General features: G+C 42.9%; 1 protein-coding gene across 2 annotated transcripts in view; it reads left to right on the forward strand.

The window, feature by feature from the left end:
• Positions 1 to 24,644, forward strand: part of SART3 (spliceosome associated factor 3, U4/U6 recycling protein) — a 1,581,088-nt gene that overhangs the window by 348,407 nt on the left and 1,208,037 nt on the right. For both annotated transcript variants that reach the window (XM_044068408.1, XM_044068409.1), the window contains exon 6: positions 21,067 to 21,191. In XM_044068408.1, coding sequence (XP_043924343.1) covers positions 21,067 to 21,191 — 125 coding nt within the window. The remainder of the gene's footprint in view (positions 1 to 21,066; positions 21,192 to 24,644) is intronic.

The raw sequence follows: 24,644 nt of genomic DNA on the forward strand, positions 1-24,644 counted from the left end.
ATTGCAGGAATTATTGTGTTCAGCTGAACAAGTTGGAAAACATACTTTGCAATGTGGTTTTGATTCCTTCGGGGCCTTTTGCAGGGCTGCTGTAACTGGATCTGTGATAAGGCATGCTTGGCTCAAGGAGCAAAATCTGCCTGACCATGTTAAAGCAAAATTGTTGGATGCTCCTTTGCAACATGACAGTCCATTTGGTAATAAAGCTGAAGAAGTTTTGACAAAGATGGAAGATGAAGCTAAATCTATGCAAACTGTAAAAGATTTCCTACAAGTGCAGCCACCCAGGTTAAGTAGGCACTGGCCTACTAAGAACTAGTCCTTTCCAGTACCCACTAGAGCCACTCAGGTCAAACCCAGGCATTCCAAAGGCTCCAGGTTTCAGTTGCAAGGAAATTATAGAACAAAGCAATGGGGGTGCCTCTGCCTCCAAATCTGAAAGCAACAAGGCACCGTCTTACAGAAAACAGTCTCAATGACTTTCCACTGCAATTACCAAGCACTTATCTTTTGGCCGCCCCTTTGAGGGAAAACTGGCACTTCATGCACGAAACTGGCAACTGATTACCCAGGACAAATGGGTTTTAAATATAGTATACCAGGGGTACACATATCATTTCCACACATTGCCAATCCCAAACGGATGGCCAGATCTGCCTCCAAATCAGTGGGCAGAGGCCCAGAAACAAGTTATGTCCCTCATGAATATGGGGGCTATTCAACCAGTACCAGAAAAGGAAAAGGGACAAGGTTTTTATTCAAGACTTTTCCTGGTACACAGAAAAAAGAAATCACGGTGTCCAATTCTGGACTTTTCCATTCTAAATACATTTCTGGACATTCCAAAATTCAAGATGCTGACTCTCCAACAGTTACTACCTATGCTAGTCAAGGATGCCTGGTTGGTAACTCTAGACTTAAGAGGCTTACCTGCATATCCCAATCAGGGAATCTTGCAGAAGATACCTCTGCTTCAAAGCAGGCTATTTGCATTACCAGTTCTCTGCACTGCCCTTTGGCTTATCTACTGTGCCCAGGGTATTCACAAAGTGCCTGGCACCAATAATTGAGTTTTGCAGGCAAAGAAATATTCAAATTTATCCATATCTGGACGATTGTCTAATTCAGGCAGAAAACAAGGACACTCTTCTACATCTGCATTTGTAAAAAGGCTTCTAACTTGTCTAGGGTACACCATAAACGAAAAGAAATCACAACTGGTACCCTCTCAAAAAATTACATTCCTGGGTGCAAGTTTGAATACAACTGCCCAGATGGCTTACCTGATGCCAGAAAAACAAATGTATTATTTTATTTATATTTATTTTATTTTATTTTACATTTGTTGACCGGGCTAGTCTAGCTGGACAAAAATATCCGTTTTCAGTAGAGGCCCGGGGAGAAAAGCTCCAGTACAGGCAATAAACAATGATTTATCACATAAAGCATAATATGAGTAAACAATACAAGGTAGAACGAAAAATAAGTTTCCACACAAAACAAATACTAAAAATAGGAGATGAATTTGTACTACATACTACTATATTAGACTTATAAAACAGTAACAATAACACAAAAAATGAAGTTACACAGACAGATAAAAAGATTACTGGTGAAGCCTAATTCTTAGATATAACTCTCAAACTCTTGAACGTTTTCGTGAATAGCTCAGTAAGGGGGATGGGGGGGGGGAATAGGTGAGTGAGGACATGATTTTAGTCTGGATTTGCACAAGGACACAGCCATTGTGTTTTGAGATGTTCTTTAATGTGTTTTTTGAAAAGAGAGGTAGAGTTTTGATTAGTTATTTCTTGAGGGAGTTAATTCCAGATTTTACCTATGGAATTTGAAAGTAATGCATCCCCAGCTTTATTATATGATTTAGTTAGAGATACTAGGAGTTTATTAGCAGAACGGAGTGTGGCTAGGTTTTTATATGGTATAATCAGTTTTGTAAGGCTAGGGGTGACATCAGGGTAGTAAAGGGTCTTATGAATGATGAGTAGTTGTTGATAGAGTAAGTGGTTATTTAGCTCTAACCAATTTAGATGTTTGAGGTTAAGACAATGGTGAGTTCGTAGGGGAGTAGCAGTAATGAATCTGGCTATGCTATTGTAGCAGATAGAGAGTTTGGTAATGTTATTTTTGGATAAGTTAGTATAGATAGGTGAGGCATAGAAGAGGGTGGAGATCAGGTGTGTCTGAGCAATGGTTTTTCTAGCTTCTGGGGTAAGAAAGGGTTTAATTCTGTAGAGTGTCCCAATTTTTTGTTGACAGTTTTAATAGTGGTATTAATGTGTTCATCGTAATTGAGATGGTTATCAATAGTTACACCTAGCAGTCGAGTGGTCTTATCAGGGTTTATACTGGTTGCATTATTTGAGGAGATAGTAAAGAGAGGTGTGGGAGATTTATGAGTAGGAGTAAAGAGAAGAAGCTTAGTTTTTTTTGGGTTAAGGAGGAGGCAGTGTTGCATAAACCAATTTTCGACATATTGAAAGACTGTTTGGGTGAGGGACTGGAGGGAGGGAATATTTTTAGCAGTGCAGATTAATGTTGAGTCATCAGCATATTGAATACAGGTGGCTTGTGGTATATTCAGATGTAGGTCATTGATGAATAAAGAAAAAAGAAGGGGACCTAGGATTGATCCTTGTGGAAAACCAATATTTACTGGGAGTAAGGAAGATAGGTTTTTCTCCCAAAGGACTGCTTGTTGCCTGTTATGGAGATAGCTCCTATGAGAGAATAAAGGTTTAGTTTGTCAAGAAGTATATTGTGGTTAACCATAGGCTTTGGAAAGATCTATGAAAAGTGCTGAGGAGAAACAATTATTGTTTCTATTATTGTTTATGGAGTCAGAGAAGGAAAGGAGGGCAGTGGTAGTGCTGTGGAATGGTCTAAAACCATGTTGACAGTTGGTTAGAAGTTTGTTTTGAAGAAGGTAGTTAAGAATTTGTTTGTGAACACATCTTTCCATAATCTTGGCTAATGGGGAAAGTAAGGCAATAGGGCGAAAATTTGAGAGTTCAGTTGATGAGCCTCCTTTATGTAGGGGAATTATATGAGATATTTTCCATAAGGTGGGGATTGTTCCTTCAGTGATAGTCCTATTTATCAGTATGGATACTGGATAATTGATAGCTTTAGCAGCTATTTGTAGGTATTCAGATGGGAGTTGGTCAGCAGATGGGGTGCAAGGTTTGAGTTTATTAAGAAGCTTATAAATAAGAGATGTAGCAACGGGTTGAATTTGAAAGCTCTTAGATGAGGGTAGAGAGGTATTTGGTAAGGATGCAGTCGGTATAGGTAATGAGTTAGCTAGGGATTGAATGGCTTCTGTAAAATACTTATTAAAGGCATCAGGGATCTGTGTAGCATTGTTGAGGTGAAAGCCTATAGGGGTAGGAGTAGGTGAATGTCCTGGTTTAAGAAGTTTATTAACGCTTGTCCAGAATTTTTGAGGTTTTTTTTGACTACTTTGTTGAAGGTGAAGATAATATTCCTTTTTATCTTTAACAGTATCTTTCTTGGTGGCATTTCTTAATTGTTTGAAGAGGAGATGATCAGATGGACATTTACTAGCTCTCCATTTGGCCCAGATTTTATTTCTGAGGAACATTTTTTCTTTTGTTTGCTTAGATAGCCATGGAGCAGATTTGGATCTTATTCTAGTAGAGTGAAAAGGGGCATGATGATCAAGGATTTGAAGAAAGTTTGTATTAAAGTAGTTCACTGCTTTATTAAGTTCAAGGTGAGTTAGTGGTGACCAGTCACATGCTTGCAATTCAGTAAGGAAGTTTTCAGGGTTAAAGAACTTTTTTGAGCGGGATGTTCTTAGTTTATGAGTATCTGGAATATTCACTTTTTGTCTTGTGACATATGTAAGCATATGGTCACTGATATTATCAGGAAGTGTTCCTGGAGTGTAACTGCTGGGGTGGTTATTAATAAGGATCCAATCAAGTGTTGTTTCTTTTCTATTTTGTTTATGGATTCTAGTAGGAGTTGTTATTAATTGCGAGAACCCATAGAGATTAATATGGTTAGTTGGGTGTTGGTTTGAACAGGTTATCCAGTCAATGTTAAAGTCACCAAGTATTATGGTTTCTTGGGGTTGTTGGTTGGAAAGTGAACAAAGTAAGTTTTCTAGAGTCTGAGTATTATTACCAGGGGGGAGATACATACAAATTAGATAGATTGATTTGTTATTGTTAATCTGGAGTTCGGTAGATAATGATTCAGCTTTAGGGTCTATTAGTGAAAGTTCATTATGGATGGTAAGTTGGAGATTGGATTTATAGAAGATGGCTATACCACCACCTTTCTTAGTTTTGCGGTCATATCTGAGTATGTTGTAGCCAGGAGGGGTTAACAGGTGGCCACAAAAACCCAGTTATCTGCAAGGCAAATTCTGCAGGCCTTGGGGTTCATGGCCTCCTGCATTCTTCTAATTCCATATTCAAGACTGCATATGAGGAAACTTCAGTGGTATCTAAAAAAGTTTATGGAGTCAACATAGTCACAGCCTGGAAACAATGATTCCTATCATACCTTGCCTGCAGCTAGAGTTTCTATGGTGGGCAGAGGCCTGCCACAAAAACAAGGGACTGTCATTCATTCAACCCCCTGCCGCCCAAACCCTGACTACAGACGCATCAGATTATTCTTGGGGAGCTCATCTGGCTGGGAGATGCATTCAGAGTCAATGGAGACAAAATCAAATACACCTGCATATCAATCGAAAGAAATGCTAGCCATACAGAATGCTCTGACAGCCTTCAAGGACCATCTTCATCCAGGACAACTACTGATAAAGACAGACAACACCACAGTCATGTGGTACATAAACAAGCAGGGGGGTACCCATTCCTACCTCCCTTTGCAGACTAGCCATGGCATTGTGGAACACGGCCTTGACTTATCAAATACATCTGCAAGCTCAATTCCTGCCAGGAAAGCAAAATACTCTGGCAGATGACCTAAGCAGAAATCTTATGGACCCACACAAATGGAAACTGGATCCATAAATCCTCAGCATGTTGCCACGCAAATAGGGGAGCCCAGACATAGATCTTTTTGCCTCACCCCAAAACTATCAGTTGGACAAATTCTGCACATGAATTCATCACAAAAAAGCTTGGAAAGTGGATGCTCTATCCTTCAGCTGGAAAAATCTATCAGTCTTTGCCTTGCCCCCTCTGCCTCTGCTCTCCAAGGTCTTACTGAAAATCAGACAGGAAAAAGTAAAAATGATTCTGATTGCCCCAGACTGGCCTTGCCAACATTGGTACCCACTCCTACGCAGTATGTCGCACCTTCCTCCGTGGTACCTGCCTCAGACTCCTTACCTACTGTCTCAGCAGAACTATCAAATTCTGCACACTCTGCTCCAAACTCTGAATCTTGCAGCATGGCTACTCAACTAATTTCATCAGTTACATCTCTCAGCAAACCTGTGATGGATGTCATTTTGGAGGCTAGAAGGCCTAATACTAGAAAATCTTATGCTGACAAATGGAAAAGATTCTGTGCTTGGAACCACGCCCAAGGAATAAACACAGCAATGCCCAATATTCCTCAGATTCTGCAATACTTAACTGAGATGCTTCATAAGAGCCTATATTTTTCATCCATAAAAATCCATGCCTCTGTCATTTCAGCTCATTACAACACAGAACCTCCCCTCTTTTCTCATCCTCTGTTAAAGCAGTACCTCAGAGGGGCCAAAATTTAAGACTTCCCAGGAGAGCACTAACTCCTGCATGGGACCTCACTTTTGTGCTGGAAAAACTCACTCTACCTCCTTTTGAACCAGCTGCTACTGCAGACCTAACATTTCTCTCTTGGAAAACAGCTTTTCTTTTAGCAGTCACTTCAGCTAGAAGGATTTCAGAACTACAGGCTCTTATGGCAGGGGAGCCTTTCATTATCTTTTACCCGGATACGGTGGCTCTCAGAACCAATCCATCCTTTATGCCTAAAGTGGTTTCTAGTGTGGCCCTTAATCAGACCATTCATCTGCCAACTTTCTTCCCAAATCCACAGAACAAGGGTGAGTGGATTCTGCATTCATTGGATGTGCACAGACAACTAAGATTCTACTTAAACAGGACAAAATCTCTGAGCAGTTACTGGTGGCATTTGCTGCAGGGACAGAGGGAAAGGCTATTTGAAAGCAAATGGATAAGCCATTGTATTCATTTCTGCTATATGCACCATGGTAAACCTGTCCCTAAGGGGATCAGATCTCGTTCCACCAGGGCTGCATCTACTTCTGCAGCCTTTCTCAGAGGGGTTTCTACCAGAGACATTCTAGAAGCTGCTACCCTGGAGTTCAGTGCATATGATGTTCTTCATCTCACATTGCTGCAGTCCTTACACTTGGGAAGTCCGCTGTCCTCGGTCGGCCCGAATATCAAAGTATAAGGCTGACGTCGGTCAAGGCGCATTTGACTGACATCAGGACGTCAGGGTACAAATGCGCATGACCGACGTCATATCCTCAGTCTTTTTTGCCGCATGGTCCGATGCAGAAGCAGCATTGCAAGTGCCGGTTGGCGTTCTGAGATTTTTCGATTTCGAAGTTTCAGACCGAGTTCAAAGTTGGCTAAGTACCCCGTTGGGGAATATTTTAGTTTTTTCTTGCCTCAGTGATTTACCGGATGTCAGAAAAAGTCAATAATTGCATTTCTTGTGGGAAACAGATACCGCATAGAGATTATCATACTTTGTGTATTCCTTGCTTAGGGCCTGAGCACGACGTTGTTGGCTGTCGCTCTTGTGCTAGATTCAATAAACGCACTATAAAGAGAAGGTTGGATTGTGCCAGGTTAGTCTTTGGGAAGCGGTGCAATTATAAAATGCCGCCGGATGCTCCGACGCCGCTTCTTCAAGAAGCGCAAGGACAAAGCAGTTAAGCCTAGGCTAGAAGAACCGTCTGTACCGGACGCCGGTTCTTTAGAGGTGTCGGTGGAGCCGGTGGCTCCACCGGAGGTTTCTTTGTGTTCCCAGGGTGAGACTTTATTATTGCAAGATGTGGCCTCTCAGGAGGCAGGTCAGGCTGAGGGGGCTTCTCAGGTTACTATACTCCCCTCCCTTCCTAGGGTGGCTAGGCCCTCTCCTTCTGTTTCAAAGGCTTCTCCCAGGGGTAGGCCAGGTTCAGTTTCAGTTGGTGTCACCCCTAGTTCTTCTGGAACTGTGCCCAAGAAGCATATGCTTAAAATGGCGGAAGATTTGATTACTTTGATTAGGGGTTCTATGCCCCCTCCTGATAAGAGACCTAGGGTGGAGCCTGAGCTAGGGAGTTTTGAGCAGGCTTCAGATGTTTCAGAGTCTTCGGCTGAAGACTTGCAGGAGTACTCTCCTTATTCTGATTCTGATGTGGATGATTCTACTCCTTCTGCTTCTCCTCCTGAGGATTTTTCTTTTTCAGAAACTCTTCATTCCATGAGGGAGCATTTTAAGTGGGAAGGTCAGGACTTCTCTGATTCCAGGAAAAGGCTTAGGGAATTTTTGTTTTTACCCCAGCATAGGCCTTTGGCTATACCTCCTGTTTTGGATGTAGTGGAAGATGTTTTTACTGAGGCTTCTCTCAATCCTGATTCTTTGCCTCCTGCTCCTGTTAAACCGGATAGGTATTACAGGGTGCCTGAAGCTCATAAGTTTCTTTTAAGAGTCCTAGGGCAGACCCAGAAACTGTTAGCCAGGGGCCTAAAGGTGTTAAGGCTTCGGTTGTAAAGAATCCGGTTCCTGCAGACAAAGAAGCCAGGGCCTTGGATAGATGGGGAAAGAAAGTTTATACTTCTTCCACTCTTGCTATGAGGGCTTTGAATTGCCAGTTTCACATGTTGAAATACCAAAACTATCTCCTTTCACAATTGAAGGCTAAGGTTGATGCTCTGGCAGAAGGTATTGATTGTAAAGAGTTGCAAGATTTAGTACATGTTTCTGAACAGGTGGGTAAGCATTCTTTGCAATGTGGTTTTGATGCTGTACAGGCCTCGTCTAGGGTGGCTGCCACTGGGTCAGTTCTTCGCAGGCACGCCTGGCTGAGGGATCAGAATTTGTCTGACCATGTTAAAACAAGGATTTTAGATGCTCCTTTGCAATCTGACGTGTTGTTTGGTTCTTCTGTTGAGGCAGTTTTAAAGAAAATGGAAGACAAGGCTAAGTCTATGCAGACTGTTAAAGATTTTTTGCAGGTCCAGCCTCCAAAGTTTAGTAGAAATTGGCCTACTAAGGGGTGGACGCACCCTCCTTATGATTCCCAGACTAGGGGTAGATCTAGACGTGGTAGGGCAGAGCTCAGGGCTCTTTCAGGCCTAGAACAGGGAGTTCTCCTGCACAGTCTTCGGGTGAGGGCAGGGGTCAGTCCTTTCGTAAACAGACCCAATGACCTACCTTTTCAGCTGCCAGAGCCTTCTCGACTGGCAGCACCTTTGGGAGGAAGGTTGGCACTTTTCAAAGAAAATTGGAGTTTAATTACCCAAGACAGATGGGTATTGGATATCATACACCACGGCTACAGGTTTTATTTCCATACCTTGCCTCCTTTCAAAGGCATGCCAGACGTTCCTCCTCAACAAAGAATAGAGGCTCACAAGCAAGTTTCTCTGTTGCTCCAAATAGGGGCCATACAGCCGGTCCCTATGCCAGAAGTGGGCCTAGGATTTTATTCTCGCCTGTTCCTAGTACCAAAGAAGGGGAACACGTGGAGACCAATTTTGGATTTATCTATCCTCAACACTTATCTGGACATTCCCAAGTTCAAAATGTTGACGTTGCAGCAGCTTTTACCTCTGCTGGGCAAAGATCATTGGATGGTAACTTTGGATCTCAAGGAGGCTTACCTTCATGTTCCTATCAGACTAAGTTGCAGGAAGTATCTGCACTTTCGAGCTGGGACTTCTCACTATCAGTTCTCTGCATTGCCCTTTGGCTTATCTACTGCGCCCAGAGTGTTCACGAAAGTTCTGGCTCCAGTGATAGCTTTCTTCAGGCTAAAAGGAATACAGATCTATCCTTATTTGGACGACTGCCTGATTCTGGCTCAAGGAAAGGAAGAGCTTCTTCATCATTTGGAATATGTGATAGCAGTGCTAAGATGCCTGGGGTATTCTGTGAACGAAATAAAGTCCAGTCTAGTACCCTCTCAGGACATGTGCTTTCTGGGTGTGAGACTGAATACAGCATCCCAGATGGCCTTTTAACCCCGGACAAACAAAAGAGTCTATCCCTTTACTTCCATCAACTATCTCATCAGTCCGGCTGACTGCAAGGACAGTCCTTCAAGCCTTAGGGTTCATGGCATCTTGTATTCTGGTGCTTCCCAATGCCAAACTGCATATGAGGAAGCTACAATGGTATCTCAAAATGTATGGACACAGCACTGCCAGGATCTGGACACTGTCATTCAAATAATACCTTGCATTCAAAAGGAATTTTTGTGGTGGGCTCAGGAATGTCACCTAAACAAGGGACTCTCTGTGACCCGCCAGAGGCGAGTCAGATTTTAACGACAGATGCCTCAGACAAAGCTTGGGGAGCTCATCTAAATGGAAAGTGGATACAAGACAAGTGGCCTGCCAGACTACAACATCTACATATCAACATGAAGGAGATGTTAGCAGTCCAGTTTGCATTAATAGCTTTCAAGGAATTACTTCTTCCAGGGCAGGTGTTGATTCTAACAGACAACACAACTGTCATGTGGTACATCAACAAGCAAGGGGGACGATTCTTATCCTCTATGCAGGCAAGCAATGATTTTGTGGGAGACTGCTCTCAGTTTACAACTCAATCTTCAGGCAAGGTTTCTGCCAGGAGCACAGAACTCCTTAGCAGATGTGTTGAGCAGACGAATTATGGATCCCCACGAGTGGAAATTGGATCCTCATGTATTTCAGAAATTGACAGTGTCATGGGGAACTCCAGACATAGATCTGTTCGCTTCTCCACTAAACCATCAGCTGCCAAAGTTTTGCACAAAAAGGTTTCATCCCACAGCTTGGAGAGTGGATGCTCTTTCTTTCAATTGGAGCAATCTTCATGTGTATGCCTTTCCACCTCTGCCTCTCCTCCCAAAGGTACTTCTGAAGGTCAGACAGGACAAGCCAAGAATGATTTTAATAGCTCCGGATTGGCCTCGACAGCACTGGTACCCATTACTGAGAAGTCTGGTACGGCAGCCTCCATGGCCTTTGCCTTCGATTCCACACCTGTTGTCACAGGAGGACAGCCATTTGCTCAATGTCAAGCTTCACTCTCTGCACCTAACAGCCTGGCATATTCTGTTTTGAACCATAATGGGCCTCCACTTCCTCAGCAAGTTTTGAATGTTATTTTGGAAGCTAGAAGGCCTAGTACAAGGAAAGTGTACGCAGACAAATGGAAGAGATTTTGATTTTGGAGTGCAGCAAAAGATTTTGATGTTTCTGAGCCTAATTTGTGTGTGGCTCTTCAATATCTTACTGAGTTACTAGACAAAGGTTTGTCTTTCTCTTCTATTAAAGTTCATGCTGCAGCAATTTCGCTCACTATGATTGCACCCACCATTGTTTTCTCATCCTTTGTTCAAGCAATTTCTTAGAGGGGCAAAGAATATAAGACCCCCACGAAGAGCTCCTACTCCTGCTTGGGATCTCAATTTTGTGTTGGAGAAACTCACTCTACAACCTTTTGAGCCTGCAGCTACTTCTGAGTTGAAATATTTGTCATGGAAGACTGCTTTTTGTTGGCCATTACCTCTGCAAGAAGGGTTTCTGAATTGCAGGCCCTTATGGCGGTTGAGCCTTTCTTGATTTTCCATAAGGATAGGGTATCATTACGTACTAATCCTTCCTTTATGCCTAAGGTGGTTTCTAGTGTGGCTTTAAACCAAACTATTCATTTGCCTACTTTTTATGCAAATCCCCAAAATAAAGGGGAAAAGATTTTGCACACTTTAGATGTACACAGGCAGTTGCGTTATTATTTGGACAGAACTAAAGGGTTCAGGCAGTCTCAGCAGTTGTTTCTTTCTTTTGCTTTGAGTTCTCAGGGCAAGCCTGTGTCAAAACAAACTATTTCTAAGTGGATTGGGTTTTGCATTGCTTTCTGTTATTCCCATCATGGCAAGGAGATTCCAGCTGGGATTAGGCCTCATTCCACTAGGGCTACTGCCACTTCAACAGCTTTTTGAGGGGAGTGGCAACCAAGGATATTTTGGAGGCAGCTACTTGGAGTTCAGTGCATACTTTCTCTAGGCATTATCACCTGCCACTTTACTCTAAATCCAGGGCTGGTTTTGCCACTGCTGTTTTGCAGGGCATTTTGGCAGCTCCTGCTTCCTTGTAGTTAGCCATCCTCCCTTACCTCTGCTTTGGGATTCTACCCAAGTGTAAGGACTGCAGCAATGTGAGATGAAGAACATAGTACAGTTTTGTACCTACCATAAATGTAGATGTTCGAAGATCCACATTGCTGCAGTCCAATTTACCCTCCCTCCTTCCCCTCTGTAGTTAGAGGTGGTTGTGTGGGTTGGGTTGTACATATTGGGTATATTATATATATTGTACATATAATTAGTGCAAGGGTGGTTGGTTGGTTGTTTGCTGTCTTTTGGTTTTGACCTTTATTTTTAGGGTCTTCTGACATCTGGGGCAAGAAAAGACTGAGGATATGACGTCGGTCATGCGCATTTGTACCCTGACGTCCTGATGTCAGTCAAATGCGCCTTGACCGACGTCAGCCTTATACTTTGATATTCGGGCCGACCGAGGACAGCGGACTACCCAAGTGTAAGGACTGCAGCAATGTGGATCTTCGAACATCTACATTTATGGTAGGTACAAAACTGTACTTTCACTAAACATTACCATTTACCTCTCTGCTCTAAATCCAGAGCAGGCTTTGCTACTGCAGTCCTGCAGGGCCTTATAGCTGCTCCAAATGCTATATAAATCCATCCTCCCAACCATAGCTTTGGGATTCTACCCAAATGTAATGACTGCAACAGTGAAACACGAAGAACATAGTACAGTTGTGTACACTTACCATAAATGTAGATGTTCGAGTGTATTCATTGTTGCAGTCCTGGATGTTCTTTGTGTTTCACTGTTGCAGTCATTACATTTGGGTAATCTGCTAGCAGGTTGCACTCAGTCGGCCTAAATAACAAAGTCTTGGGTCCTGCATCGGTTGCTGTCTCCTCTTCCATGACGTCAGGTCGTCAGGGGTGTAAAACATGCAGCCGACACCATTTTATTCTGTCTTCCTTGTCACGCGGTGCCCGAAGCAGAAGCAGTTCACAAGTGCCTGTCGGCCGACTCCTGAAATTTTCGCATTCGAGTTTCAGAACTGAAATCTTCAAAGTAAAGCTAAGTACCCCGTTGGGGAAACCTTTTCTTGCTCCTTACCGATGTCAGTAAAAGTTAGTAATTGCATTACTTGTGGGAAGCAAAGACCTCGTAAGGATTTTCATCTATACTGTATTCCTTGCCTAGGCCCAGATCATAACGTTCCTTGCTGTCGGTTTTGTGCTAGACTTAACAAACGCACTATTAAGCGTCGGTATAGTTTTGCTTCTAAATATTTTGGATCAAGATTTAATTATCCGGAAATGTTGTCAGTTAGCAATCTGACTACCGGAGTTCACAAAAACGCAAAGAAAAAGACAGAGACAGACCATTGAGGTCCAAAACTGACGAAGTTTCTACTAAGCCAGTCTCCGGTTTGCCGGTACTCAGTGAGGCGCTTTCGCAGCCCCTGATACCCGCTACGTCTGAGTTGCAGGCCTCTACCGAGACCCATTTGGAGTGTGGTATGCCACGAGATTCTCAGAGTATTGAATCTGCGGGTGTCTCTCCCTTGGATGGGTCCGGAGTAGCTGAGCAGGCACCGGCTTCTGAGGGTGTTTTCAGACCTCAACTTTTTTATATAAAACTGACGCCAGCTTCAAAAACAAGGTCAAAAGCATCTTCTATGTCTAGAAAACCAACACATGAGCCACTTGCTCAGGCCCCTATGCCTAAAAAACAGATGAACGAAATGGCTGAGGACTTAATTACCTTGATCATGGGTTTCCAACAAACCCCCCCCCCCCCCCTGCTTTAGAGGCCTAGGCAAGGCACTGATTATGAATCTTCAGATCAGGTTTCCATTTCTTCTGATTCCTCTTCTGATCAGGAATTTTACATTCCACCCTATGACGATTCTGATGCAGAAGAATCCATCCCATCTGCATCTCCTCCTGAGGATTGCTCTTTTGGAGAAACTTTGCATACTTTAAGGGAACATTTTCACTGAGCGAGTCAGGACTTCTCTGAATCAAAAAAGAGGCTTAGGGATTTCCTTCTTCTTCTTCAGCATAGGCCTTTGGCTATATCTCCTGTATTAGACATTGATGATGTGTTTTCGGAATCAAGCATGGCTCCTGATTCCCTACCTCTGGCTCCTAGTCAACCAGACAGATATTACAGGGTTCCTTACTCCCACAAATTTCTATTCAGAAATCCTGCTGCTGACCCTGAGACTATTTCACAGGGTCCCAAGGGTGTTAAGGCCTCTACAGCCAAAAATCCTGCCCCCTCTAATAGAGATTCCAGGGCGCTGGATAGATGGGGAAAGAAGGTTTATACGTCTGCTACCTTGGCAATCAGAGCTTTAAACTGCCAGTTTCATATGCTTAAATATCAACAGCATGTTATGGGCCTACTGAAACAGAAAATTATGTTGATTTGTGATTGTGTGGAAAATGGAGAGTTACAAGAATTATTGCATTCAGCAGAACAGGTTGGAAAGCATACTTTGCAATGTGGTTTTGATTTCTTGGAGGCCTCTTGCAGGGCCGCAGTTACTGGATCTGTGATTAGAAGGCATGCCTGGCTCAAGGAGCAAAATCTGCCTGATCATGTTAAAGCTAAATTGTTGGATGACCCCTTGCAGCATGACACTCTGGTATTAAGGCAGAAGAGGTTTTAAAGAAAATGGAAGACAAAGCTAAATCTATGCAGACTGTAAAAGATTTCTTGCAAGTGCAGCCACCCAGGTTCAGTAGGCACTGGCCTACTAAAAATTTGTCATTTCCTGTGTCCAACAGAGCCACTCAAGGCAAATCTAGGCGCTCAAAAGGCTCCAGGTACCAATCACAGAGTTCTTACAGGTCAAAGGTACCTCCACCTCCAAATCTGGAGGAAACAAAGGACAACCCTACAGTATGCAGTCTCAATGACTTTCCTCTACCATCACCAAGCACTTATCTTTTGGCAGCCCCCTTGGGGGGAAAACTAGCACTTCATGCTCAAAATTGGCAGTTAATTACCCAGGACAAGTGGGTATTGAACATAGTATCCTAGGGGTACATATTTCATTTCCATACTTTGCCAATTCCAAACGGGTGGCCAGATCCGCCACAAAATCTATGGGCAGTGGCTCAGAAGCAAGTTATGTCCCTCATGGATATGAGGGCTATTCAACCAGTACCAGAAAAAGAAAAAGGACAAGGTTTTTATTCAAGACTTTCCCTGGTACCCAGAAAAGACAATTCTCGGCGTCCAATACTGGATTTATCAATTTTGAACACGTTCCTGGACATTCCAAAATTCAAAATGCTGACTTTACAACAGCTATTGCCTATGCTGGGCAGAAACGCTTGGTTAGTAACTCTAGACTTGAGGCATACCTGCATATCCCAGTAAGGGAATCATGCAGATGATACCTCTGCTTCAAGGCATGTTTTTTGCATTACCAATTCTCTGCACTGCCCTTTGGCTTATCTACTGTGTCCAGGGTCTTTACGAAGTGCCTGGCACCAGTAATTGCATTCTGCAGACAGAGGCATACAAATTTATCCTTATCTGGACGACTATCTCATTCAAGCAGAGGAGAAGGACACTCTCCTTCAACATCTGGCATTTGTAAAAAGGCTTATAACTTGTCTAGGGTACACCATAGTTGAAAAGAAATCCCAACTGGTACCCTCTCAAATAGTTACATTCCTGGGTGCAAGCTTGAGTACAACTGCCCAAATGGCTTACCTTACGCCATACAAACAAAGGCAGCTGACAGTGTACTTCAAACAAATGGCAGCAAAAACCCAGTTATCTGCAAGACAAATTCTGCAGGCTTTTTGGTTCATGGCATCCTGCATTCTACTAATTCCATATGCAAGACTGCATATGAGGAAACTTCAGTGGTGCCCAAAAAGTTTATGGAGCCAACATTGTCACAGTCTGGAAACCCTCTCATTCCCTGCTTACAACAGGGGTTTCTTTGGTGGGCAGAGACATGTCACCAAAACAAAGGACTGTCATTCACTCTACCTCCTGCCACCCAAACCCTAACTGCAGACTCATCAGACTATGCTTGGGGGGGGGGGGGGGTGATGCATTCAGGGCAAATGGAGCCCAAAACAAATGCATCTGCATATCAACCAGAAAGAGATGCTAGCTGTTCAGAATGCTCTGACAGCCTTCAAGGACTTCATCCTGGACAACTACTGATAAAGACGGACAACACCAAGGTCATGTGGTACATAAACAAGCAGGGGTGTACACATTCCTACCCCCTTTGCAGACTAGCCATGGCATTGTGTATCACAGCGTTGACTTACCACATACATCTTCAAGCTCAATTCCTGCCAGGAAAACAAAATACTCTGGCAGACGACCTAAGCAGAAATCTTATGGACCCACACTAATGGAAACTGGATCCACAAATCTTCAGCATGTTAACATGGAAATGGGGGAGCCCAGACACAGATCTATTTGCCTCTCCCCAAAATTATCAGCTGGACAAATGAAATTCATCACAAAAAAACATGTAAAGTTGATGCCCTATCCTTCAGGTGGAAAAACCTATTAGTGTATGCCTTTCCCCCTCTGCCTCTTCTCTCCAAGGTCTTACTAAAAGTCAGACAGGAAAAACCAAAAATGATCCCAGTTGCTCCGGACTGGCCTCGACAACACTGGTACCCACTTCTAAGGAATATGTCTCGACATCCCCCTTGGTACTTGCCTCAAATACATCATCTACCGTCTCAGCAGAACAATCAAATTCTGCACACTCCGCTCCAAACTCTGAACCTTGCAGCATGGCTGATCATTTAATTATTCAAACAACACCTCTCAGTAAATCTGTGATGGATGTCATTTTCGAAGCCAGAAGGCCTAGTACTAGAAAGTCTGCTGATGCTGATAAATGGAAGAAATTCTGTGCTTGGAACCAAGCACAAGGAAGAGACACAGCAAAGCCCAATATTCCTCAGATTTTACAATATTTGACTGAGATGCTTGACACCTATCTTTTTCTTCAATAAAAATCCATGCCTCTGCCATCTTGGCTCATTACAACACAGAGCCTCTCCTCTTTTCTCATCCTCTGCTTAAACAGCATCTTAGAGGGGCCAAAAATTTAAGGCCTCCCAGAAGATCACCAACTCCTGCATAGGACCTTAATTTTGTGCTGGAAAAACTCACGCTGCCTCCTTTTTGAACCAGTAGCTACTGCGGATATAAAATTTCTATCTTGGAAAACAGCTTTTCTTTTAGCAGTCACTTCAGCAAGAAGGGTTTCAGAACTACAGGCTCTCATGGCTGTGGAGCCTTTTATTACATTTTACCTGGACAGGGTGTCCCTCAGGACCAATCCTTCTTTTATGCCTAAGGTGGTATCCAGTGTGGCTCTTAGCCAGACAATTCACCTGCCAACTTTTTACCCAAATCCGCAGAACAAGGGGGAGCTGATTTTGCATTCATTGGACGTACACAGACAACTAAGATTCTACCTGAACCAGGACCATATCTCTAAGAAAGTCTGAGCAACTACTGGTAGCATTTGCTTCAGGATCAGAGGGGAAGGCTATATCAAAGCAGACTATTTCTAAGTGGATAAGCCACTGCATTCATTTCTGCTACCTTCACCATGGTAAACCTGTGTCCAAGGGGATCAGATCTCATTCCACCAGGGCTGCCTCTACCTCAGCAGCTTTTCTCAGAGCGGTTCCAACCAAAGACATTCTAGAGGTTGCTACTTGGAGCTCTATTCATACCTTCACAGAGCATTATCATTTGCCTCTCTTCTCCAAATCCAGGGCAGGCTTTGCCACTGCAGTTCTGCAGGGCCTTATAGCCGCTCCTAATGCTATTTAGCTCCATCCTCCCATCCATAGGTTTGGGATTCTACCCAAATGTAATGACTGCAACAGTGAAACACGAAGAACATAGCACAGTTGTGTACACTTACCATAAATGTAGATGTTTGAGTGTATTCACTGTTGCAGTCCGGGTTACCCACCCGGCATCCCCCTTTTCTATACCTTTTCTTTCCTTCACTATATACTAAAGCTTTTGTGGTGTATTTGCTGTTAGATGAAGGTAAAGTTTATGTTGCTAAAAGTGCATTTAATATATTCTGTTTATTTATATATATATATATATTTTTGCTCCCCATTTGGGGGGGCCACCTGACATCTGGGGCAAGAAAAACTGAATAAAATGGCGTCGGCTGCATGTTTCATACCCCTGACGACCTGACATCATGGAAGAGGAGACAGCAACCGACGCAGGACCCAAGACTTTGTTATTCAGGCCGACTGAGGGCACCCTGCCAGCAGATTACCCAAATGTGTAATGACTGCAACAGTGAATACACTCGAACATCTACATTTATGGTAAGTGTACACAACTGTACTTTACCCTCCCTCCAGCCCCCTGTTTTTTCTATTACTATACCTCTCATTTCTGTTACCATCTTTAAAAGCATTTTTGGTGTATTTGCTTTTGTTTGGAGGTATATGTTTTGCGTTTTTTTTATTCCACACACACACACACACATATATATATATATATATATATATATATATATATATATATGTATATATATAATTTATTTATATATTTTGCTCCCCATTTGGGGGGCACCTGACATCTGGGGCAAGAAAAACTGATGTAATGGCATCGGCTGCATGTTTTATGTCCCTGACGACCTGACGTCATGGAAGAAGGGACAGCAACCGAAGCAGGACCCAAGACTTTGTTAATCAGGCCGACTGAGGGCAACCTGCCAGCAGATTACCCTAATGTAATGACTGCAACAGTGAATACACTTGAACATCTACATTTATGGTAAGTGTACACAACTGTACTTTCTCTGCCCTTTTGCCTTTCTTCTCCCCCATGGATATTCACCAAGTGCATCGCTCCTATCATTGTTTCCTGCAGACTTCTAGGGATGCAGATTTTCCCCTATCTGGACAACCTGTTTATTAAGGCTACTTCTCCTAACAGTCTATTGTGGGAACTCCACTTTAGTCTTTTGCAGAGTCTGGGGTTCATCATAAATCTCAAGAAATCTGTTATGATGCCCTTCCTGGATCATTTTTTTTTGTGTCTGCAGGCTTCAGACCATCACCATGTTGGCTTCTCTTCCTGTTTCCAAGGTTTTTTCTCTGATAAAGTACTACTCCAGTCTCTTCTTCCTCTGTCCTGTCTTACTGTCTGAAACATTTTCAGGGTTCTGGGATTTATGCACCTCCATTATTCCCATGCTTCCTCTTTCCAGGCTCCATAGGAGTGGTACCTCAAATCAGTGTGGCTTCAATATTGCTATCGTCTGGAGTCCCCTGTTCCCTTGCTTCCTTGTCTCAAGCTTGAGTTCCATGGGTGGATTTAACAATTCTCGCTCAATCCAGGGCTTCCCTTTCAGCCTTCATTTCCTTTTCAGAAGCCATTCACAAACACCTCAGGCTTGGTGTGGGGGGCTTCTTGTGGTCCTGTGAAGGTCCAGGGTCTCTGGCCTCCTCATTAGAGGTCAGATCATATCGGTTTTAAAAAGATGAGAGCTCTACTTCTCGCTCTACAAACTTTTCATTCCTTTTTCCAGCCTGGCCTCCTCAAAGTCTTCACAGACAATACCACTGTGATGTGGTATGTAAACAAGCAGAGAAGGCATGAGGTCCTATCTCCTTTACAGATTAACTCTTCAGGCATGGGATCTAGCTGTCCAGGTATCAAGTAACTTTTCAGGCAGTTTGCATTCCTGTAGGGCACAAGCTAGTAGCATACTCTGAGCAGGTCCAGAACACAGGCTCATGAGTGGATGCTTCACATAAATGTGCTTCTGGACATAATCCGTTGGTGGGGGTATTCCTCAGATAGAGCTTTTTGCCACCCCTCTGAGCATACAGCTTCCTCTATTCTGTTTCAGAGTAACAATTCCTCTGACTTGGAAAGTGGATGCCCTGTCTTTTCCTTGGGAGAGAATGTTTCTGTATGCCTCCCCCCGCCTCTGTTTCCACGAGTTATGCAAAAAATTAGCAGGACTCTCCTAGAATCTTGCTGGTAACTCCTTTTTGGCTAGACAGCATCGGTTCCCCTTTTTCTGTCATTTGCTAGGGGGAATCACCACAAATTACATCACCTGTTGGATCTTTTCACACAAGACAAAGGTGTTTCTCATCCATCCTCCACCCTCCACTCTTCAAATGACACTGTGGGTGATAGAATTTTGATTCTTTTTAGGCACCTCTGTTCTGAGGACATGCTCTGTTTTCTCCGGAGGCCAGGAAGTCCACTACCAGACAATCTTAACATGTCCAAATGCAATGGTGCTCTCTCATCATTAGGATCCTCTGTCAGTGGGGGTTTCTCTGGTTCTCTCATTTGTGTGATCTGCAGCATACTGGGTTGGCATATTCTTCCAGTTCACCTTTCAGCAATTTCTGCTTGTCTGCCCTTGAATCCTCTTTTGGCCTCTCTGGTTGACGTCAAGCAGTTTCTTAAAGGAGTCCATCTCAGGCCTCTAGGAAGCCTATTCCGCCTTCTTGAGACCAGAATTTTGTACTGGAAAAATTAACTTGTGCTTCTTTTGAACCTGACAGTTCAGCTTCCTTTCAACATTGTGCTTGCAAGACTGTTCTTTTGGCACTTGCTTCAGCCAAGAGTGTCCAAGCTTCAGGCTGTCAAGACTATTCCTCCTGTTTTAGTTTTTCACAGGTACAAGGGTGTTCTTTCAGCCTATTCCTTCTTTTATGCCCAGGGTGGTTAATGAGTTGTCCCTAATCAGTCTATTCACCTTACTTTTTTCCTTCTCCACAGTCTGCGAATGAGAAGGCTCTTCACACCTTTGATTTGCATAGACACCGCGGGTATTATTTGGATAAAACAAAGGCAATTTCCATATCTGAGAAACTTTTTGTTCCTTTTCTTCTTAGGAAGTTGAGTTTGTCTGTTTCCAAGCAAACCATATCATCTTGGATTTCTAAGGCTATTTTTTTTTTGCTCTTCTTTTCATGGCAAAGGTATCTCTTCAAAGGAGCAGTTGCTTCCTCTTGTTCCTTTTTCAAGGGTTTGGTCACTAGTTCCATCCTTGAGGGTGGCTACTTGGTCCTCACTACATACTTAAATGCTGTTTCATGGCCAGGACAGGTTTTGCCAGAGCTATTCTGCATGGGTTTGTAAAGGGCTCTTCTGTCCCTTCCTTGTCCCAGCCTTCTTCTTAGCTTTTGTACTATCCCTTATATAAAGAATACTGCAACAGTGATATGGAAGGACATTATTCAGTTATGTAAATTCTTACCATAACAGTAGATGTCTTTCTCTTCACTGTTGCAATATTCAGTCCCTCCCTCCTTCACCTTCTTTCCTTTCTCTTGTCCCTGGGTTTGTGTTGCCCTCCTGGCTGAAGGGGGCCCTTGCTTCCTTTTTCCTTCTGTCTTCTCTCCCTGTGGATGTACATGTTCGGTTTTGTCCCTGAGGGTATTTTATTTTCCTCCTGGGATAAATCAGTTCTGAGTGCTTTTGTCCTACACCTTTATGCCCAATTGCCTTACACAGGGAGCATATGTATGAAGTGTGACACCTTTAAAATCTAAAAGCTTTGATTTACTGGAGGGATGTTGGGCTTTCCTTGGCAGAAGGTCCCGTAAGTAAAGAATACTGCAACAGTGAAGAGGACATCTGTTGTTATGGTAGCATATTACACAGCTGTACTTTTCTCAAGTGTGGAAAAGTAAAGTCATTGCAGAGCTACTTTCTGATATTTCTTGGACTTCTGCTGTGAAAGCCATTTTACTTTCTCTCCAACTAGATATGGAAGGTACATATGCTGAATATGAAGAGTGGTGTGGCAGTCTGGTGCTGGCGTCAGTGAAACAGCTCTACAATAAAACACTGCAGCAACTGGAAAAGTACAGATCATATGAAGATACTCTGGTAAGTCAAATTGTATACTTAACTGTTTTGTGATAGGACGTTTGGGTTTTGCTTTTTTTTTTTTTTTTTTTTGCAGTTTACCTCAGAAAGTGCATTTTTGCTGGTTAGGAGAAAATATTTATATTGCAGGAGCACTGCTGTGAAAAATTCTTTATCCATGATGAGCATGACCGGATGTCTGCTTGCATGGCTAAATTTTCTCTTTCAAGACATTTCATCATACAACTAAAAAGTAGAGAAGCCTGCTGCATCATCTTCTCCAAAAAAATGATTGTTTTATTTGGTCTTTTCAAGCAGCATACGGTGAATAAATACCCTGGTTGGAAACTTGGTGTTTCTTTTTTTTTATTATAAAAAATGTTTGGATTTTCTGCTGTTGTATAGTGTACATTGAATGTTTAAATTGATGGTTATGAAGTAATTCCGAACTCCATGACATTCTTAGAAATGCTTACAGATGATGCTTGTCTGCAGAACGCAGGGGCTACCCAAGGACTGTTTTTCTTTGGGGGAGACCCGCAATATTCTTAAACGCTTCTTGAAGTTCAAAAAAGATAATGGCAGTTGTGCTGTGACCTCTGCTTTGTCCTCTTGTAAAGAAGTATTTTGTTAGTGGTTTTAAAACTAAAATCTCTTCAGAAAAACAAAAGCATGCATGAAAAGTGGAAAGGTTGAAGAAAAGTTGTACCCAAACAAATAATGGGCCAAGAACATGAGGCTCTGGTGATGGTAACATTCCTGCAGAGGCCAGAAGGGACTGGTCTCACTAAAGTGCTTTGTTCTCCTGCTGTCTCGTTGTCTTTGGTAGTGGTATCCTCATCTACTATAGCCAGTTAGGAGACAGTCAGTGAGATATGGTTGCTTTCTGTTGGCTGGGCCTTTATGTAGAGAAAAAAGCCTTTCTTTCCTGATGCTGGTTGCCAGCTGTTCCCAACAGACCTCCTCCTTCAATTATTTCAGATAAACCTTCGCAAGGTGTAGTCTTAACTTTGGACATAATTACAGTTTTGTTATGAGAAGAAATTGATATGCCATATTTGGTAAAAGGAATGGATGCTTTTTTGTTGCAGTGAGGGGAGACCTTGTTTCTTTTAAGTTTTTAACTATCGGCTGGAGTGTGGGGAGTGCCTTCTGTGTGGAGTCTGCATAATCCCCCTTACGGTTGGGTGGGAGTTCGAAAGACATGCGTAAATGGGCGTGTCTTTGTTGAAGGTTGAACGTCGAACAGGCACCTTGGCGTTCGTGAAAATCTACTGCCAATCATTAGCGGACTGGAGTTCCGCTGTGGCGATCCCTAACCAGGAAAAGCTGAAAGACAACAACATCTAATATCAGGTGTTCTTCCACCACCACTACCTGCCCTCTTTCTTTGCCATATTTGACCACAGGTGATTTATGGATGAATATGTGCAATGTTGAATTGAGTTAATCCTCAAACCACTCATCCTTTCACTTGATTTCTTCCTTGATCCAAAAGAAAAAGAAACTCCTCCCTGTCCCTTTGATTTCCCTTGAATAGGAGATGGATGAAGAGGACCTCACTTGCTTCTCTAAGCCTCTCCATTGGGTTACTGCATGGATGACTGGGATAGTGTGTCCTTACCCTTCCTTTCTGAGAAATCCCCCCTTTAGAATACTGAATCTGAGGAGGGAATCATTTAAATGGAGTTTTTAGGACTTGGCTGATTTTATGAAATGTACTTCGCTCTCCTAGATTTAGGGTTGGCAAGACATAGCTATTCAACAGTTTTCCATGGCTTTGGGGGTGTTTTGAAACTATTACCCTAGAGCTTGACTCACAGGTACCAAATTCAAGCAAACCTAACAGGTTTTGTAGAGTGTCTGATAACCTGTAACTGTCTTAAGACTCCTGTAGTTGGTCCATAAGTAATTTTCTTAGATTGCCCCAACACCCTACTCCATGAAAAGGAGAAAAGGTTTACACTACCTCTGTACTGAACTACCAGGTGACATTAATCGGAAAAATAAAGGACATGGTAGAGGATATCCATTTGAGGCCCTGGGAAACAGAATTTCTAGACTGGGGTGGCTTCCAAAGTGAGATACCATACCATAAAACTTGGCTATGATGTATTAGATGCATGCTGTAAGGGTGTAGCCACGTGATTATTTCTGTGCAGCCAGCATGGCTTCAGTTTCAGCCACTTTTAGAAGATGTCAAGGGGCAGCAGTTAGGCATCCTTTCCCAAAAGTGGTTAAAATAGAGAAAAAGGAGGAAAGAATGAAATTGAGTAAACAGCCTTATCTCCTGACTCCTAAGTGCAGCAAGAGCTACCCCAGGAAACAGTGGCTAGTTTTATAAGAAATAATTAAAGGTATACCAATTCATACAGAAAAAAAGCATTTGCAAAGAGACAAGCTTGGAGAGGAGGCAACGGCCTTGGCTTGTTAGCAAGGGAGGAGATAAAAGTCCACTCCCCTCAAGAAAAACAGCACTGACCTCTCTCTTTAGTGGCGTTTGCATTTATCCTGAAAGAAAGGGTCTTTCTCTTTAAAGATAACAGCCAGCTAAGTCAGGGAGATGGTATCATCAAGCTACAAAAATCAAATTCAAAATCTTCCTTCTTGGATATGACACCTATCTCCACAGTACCAGATAGAGAGGGCAGAACTGGTACTTGTCACGCTATGAATTTGCCAAATAGTAGGGAAGGTTCCATTAGAAGGAAACTGGTTCTTCTTAGTCCCGAAAAACGACAGTTCTTGGAGACCCATTCTTTTTTGTAAGACGGAACAAATTATTAGAATGGCTAAGTTTAAAATGCCAACTTTCTAGACAGTCTTCTTATTCTGCCCCTTAGGTGACATTGTAATTTAGAGATGCTTAATTGCACTACAGTGAATACTTCCTCACTGAAGTACGTCCTCCCTCCACAGTCTCTGCACGTTGCTTGTGAAATGGTCGAGTGCACCATGCAACTCGACTAACCTCGGTCGACCACTTTTGTTTCGATTTCCTGCCCCTTGAACATTGTGATTTCGCACATCGGACGTTCAACTTCCTGCAGTTCAGGTAGGTCATAGTAAACCGTTCTGAAGCTAATACTACCTGCATGGAATACTGAATAAATTTAGTCACAGGACTTGGAAGCCTGATAACCTCCTTACAGAAGTAACTGCTATGAAGAACTGCTAAGAAGATCCTTTCAAAAACAGCTTCACTACACCCAATGAGAAAAGGGAGGACTTCAAGTGTGAAGTATGCTGCAATAATAGACTGATGTATTTCAGTGGAAAGGCCCCTTCAAAGAAGTTCTGTTAAGCAATGCATAATCACAGGTTCAAAGACTTCTAGTGGGGCCTGGCCTTGGTTGATAAATACACAGGAAAACATTTTCCGTGTAAAATGGAAATATTCATACAAGAATGCCACGTCCTAGCCAAGTTCTTCATTGACGAGCACTACCCCGTAGAATTGATCAATAGTATCCG

The sequence above is a fragment of the Protopterus annectens genome, chromosome 4.part0 (genome assembly GCF_019279795.1).
Source record: "Protopterus annectens isolate FY-2018-M chromosome 4.part0, PAN1.0, whole genome shotgun sequence".
Classification (NCBI taxonomy): domain Eukaryota; kingdom Metazoa; phylum Chordata; order Ceratodontiformes; family Protopteridae; genus Protopterus; species Protopterus annectens.